The sequence below is a fragment of the Triticum aestivum genome, chromosome 1B (genome assembly GCF_018294505.1).
Source record: "Triticum aestivum cultivar Chinese Spring chromosome 1B, IWGSC CS RefSeq v2.1, whole genome shotgun sequence".
Taxonomy (NCBI): Eukaryota; Viridiplantae; Streptophyta; class Magnoliopsida; order Poales; family Poaceae; genus Triticum; species Triticum aestivum.
The window spans coordinates 604,610,732-604,614,260 of NC_057795.1; the positions used below are offsets into that span (position 1 = coordinate 604,610,732).

Sequence of the window (3,529 nt, forward strand, 5' to 3'; positions counted from 1 at the left end):
GGGTAAGTTTCAACTCAGTATATATTGCGTGTTTTTTTTTCTAGAATTATTCAAAGTTTACAAATATGTTTTTACTGAATTTTAGGAAATGGGTGCACTCATTCTATTATTTGGTCATCTCACGGCCTGTTTGAATTGCCTGATTAAATTATTAGTTTTCGTTTATAAGGGGGTTGGACATTTCATGAATTGTCAGCAAAAGGACGTTTGGTTACATATAAAGCTTTACGAACCTTTCCATTCGCTTGTGATCAAAGTGTGGAAACATCAAACATCCTCGCTAAAAACTTATCTATTACTCCCTCTGTAAACTAATATAATCACTAATAGTGATTTAAAAGGTCTTAGTTTACAGAGGGAGCAATTTTATAGCACTGAAATCTTCAAAATTTCCTTTAAAAAACCGTCAATCCAAAGTCCCTGATGTAGACTGACAAAGGTAGACATATACTGCTCGAATGCTTGTGTGTACAAGGTAATTAAATCGTGCTAGTTGCACCGGCGAGTCATTCGGTTTGAATTGGCGGCAGCAGTAGCAAGTAAAAACAACATGAACGAAATTAGTGCAATTAATCGCCGTACAGTTTGATTCCATATTAACCACAACGACCGTGCATGCATGGATCCGGATGCATGCATTGACAAGTTTCTAGTCGAGCGCGCCCCCGTGGACACCGGCGCCCGGCGCGACCCGGCCTTCGCCGTCCGCGGCATCGACGCCATCGTCACCTAGCCTGGGCTTGACGACGTCGACGAGGAAGTCGAAGAGGTCGGTGTCCCTGACGGCGGCGGCGACGTCCTCGGCGTGCACGGTCCGGCGCCGGCCCTCGAGCGTGGCGGCCCAGGCGGCCTGCGTCAGCTCGGCGACGAACAGCTCGCACGCCCTGGAGAACACCACGGGCGCCTCGCCCGAGATCATCCTCGCCCCGGCGCCGTCGCCGCCGCTGCCGTCCCCCGCGGACCGCTTCATGATCTTCTTGATCCGCGCCAGCGGCAGCGCGTGCGGCCCCGTCCTCGCCGTCGCCCCGCTTCTGGACACCCCCGAGTACGGCCTCGAAATCCTCATCCGCTCGATCGCCGCCGGTCTAATCCTCTCGCCGCCGTGCAAGGCTGCTGCTAGCTAGCTAAGCTCTAACAAATGAACGGTGCAACCTCCAATCGACCGCGGCCATGGACGGGATCTTATATACGCATGCCGTTTGACCCGCGAACAAGGAAGGGAGCGCGTGGTCGTGGCGGCTGCTGTCCATGGCCGGCCCGCAACCGGAGGTGGCCGGGGCCGGCAGCTTCGACAGCGATCGTAGAGATCGCGTAAACAAATCCATGGAAGACGTGGGAGACGGTGGTTGAGATCGAGATGGTGTACGAATGCGAGTAGAGAAATGAGGTGTAGCTTTCGTTGGAGGTTTGTTGCTTGCAGCCTTGTGCTTGCGTTGCGTGAGTGCACCTGTGTAATTTGGAAGGCGTCCTTGTCGTACTACGTAAGCGCCGGTGTAAAGCGTAGTTTTAGCTGGTAGTGTATATATTCTGGTATAGTGTTTTGTATGGCATATTCTGTTATTCGCAGTACAAGGTATACAAACAAATACATTATATATGTGCAACATTGACCAAATATATGGGCAAACAAACACGTTACATGTGCCAGTTGGCGCCATGGCCTGAGTTACACTGGGATTTGGGTACAAGTGTACACAGTAGCGGAGCCAGGAAAATCTAATGGGGAGGGCCAAACCTTGCTAAACCTCGCTGGGAGGGCTAGTCCATTAAAATACACTGTTTTAGTCCCCTTGTCTCCGCCACTGAGTGTACATCCATTTTTTTGGCAAACATCTTAAATACCATGTGTAATTCACGTATATAGACCAATATACATCAATTAAATGAGGAAATTTGAGTAAAGGTAGGAATTTTAGGGGACTATGTACACCATGCCCATTCTTTGGATGTTGGCTCTACGGGCACAAAATCGGCAACACACACCACATCACAGCACATAAGGTTGACTTTCTCCTTGTTTATCATTTTTCGATAGTTCTAGTTTCCAGAACTTTTTCTAAGCAAAATTTTGCTAGTTTTTAAAATTTGGGAAGGGAGCGATTCTGCATTAGTTTTTAGAGTACAAAAATGAGATGTACATATCTTTAACTTGGATTTTTTTTAAAAAATGGAAGAGGACCCCTGGCCTCTGCATCTGGACGATGCATGCAACCATTTTATTAATTGTTCACACAAGACCTTACAAAGTGATAAAAGAGTAAGACTAAAGCCACCGTCTAGGCAACATCTGTCGCTACTCCTATCCAATTGATGAAGGGATGCTGATAGTCTAGGCCTAATATCAAACATACCTCGTAGCCAAACCTAACATCTAAGACCTGAGGTCCCATCCAGGACGCCTACCGGGTATCGGTCACCCACCGGTCCGGCGCACTCCTCAACCAGGATGCCTGCCGGGTATGAGGCTGCCGCAGCCACCTGACATCAATCCATCTTCAGAGCTGTACTGCTGCATCAACCTTGCCTGGTCTAGATGTCGTCGACGTCACCACGACGCCAGACCGCGTCACCCTCCTGCGCGAGTCCATCTCCGCGTATCGAACACCGAATCACCACGACGCCATGCCGCCGAGACCCGCCGCCATCAATGAGTGAAACGACGCACCGCTCCACCACATAATTCGTCCTCTGGTCTCTCGATCATGTGTGTACCTCCAAGAATGACGCCCCCAAGGGGGGAACGACACCAGAGCGCCACTGTCATCCGATCGTAAATGACGCCCCCAAGGGGGGAACGGCACCAGAGCACCGTTGTCATCCGATCGTCCGATCTAGGGTTTCCCTCGGAGGTAGCAGAGAGTGGCCTTGAACTTCTCCACGGCGATGCCTTCAAGAAGGGAACGATGTAGATAGCGCCGCCACCGCCGGCCTTGGCCGAAATCAAGTTTTCACCCAGATCTGTTCGAAGGAATCCAACTCCCGTGCACGGTCGCCGCTGAAGGAAATATGCCCTAGAGGCAATAATAAAGTTGTTATTTATATTTCCTTATATCATGATAAATGTTTATTATTCATGCTAGAATTGTATTAACCGAAAACTTGGTACATGTGTGAATACATAAACAAAAAAGTGTCCCTAGTATGCCTCTACTTGACTAGCTCGTTAATCAAAGATGGTTATGTTTCCTGACCATAGACATGTTTGTCATTTGATGAACAAGATCACATCATTAGAGAATGATGTTATGGCCAAGACCCATCCGTTAGCTTAGCATAATGATCGTTAAGTTTAATTGCTATTGCTTTCTTCATGACTTATACATGTTCCTCTGACTATAAGATTATGCAACTCCCGAATACCGGAAGAACACCTTGTGTGCTATCAAACGTCACAACGTAACTGGGTGATTATAAAGATGCTCTACAGGTGTCTCCGAAGGTGTTTGTTGGGTTGACACAGATCAAGATTAGGATTTGTCACTTTGTGTATTGGAGATGTATCTCTGGGCCCTCTCGGTAATGCTCATCA

At 48.3% G+C, this 3,529-nt stretch overlaps 1 protein-coding gene across 1 annotated transcript; it reads right to left on the reverse strand.

The window, feature by feature from the left end:
* Positions 1-428: 428 nt before the first annotated feature.
* Positions 429-1,369, reverse strand: LOC123096848 (nuclear transcription factor Y subunit C-3-like). The gene has a single exon (XM_044518626.1). The coding sequence runs from the start codon at positions 1,064-1,066 to the stop codon at positions 650-652; it is 417 nt and encodes a 138-aa protein (XP_044374561.1). The 5' UTR covers positions 1,067-1,369; the 3' UTR covers positions 429-649.
* Positions 1,370-3,529: the final 2,160 nt, after the last annotated feature.

Coding starts and splice junctions, on each gene's coding strand:
- LOC123096848 (XM_044518626.1), bottom strand. CDS start 1,066: ATGAGGATTTCGAGGCCGTACTCGGGGGTGTCCAGAAGCGGGGCGACG.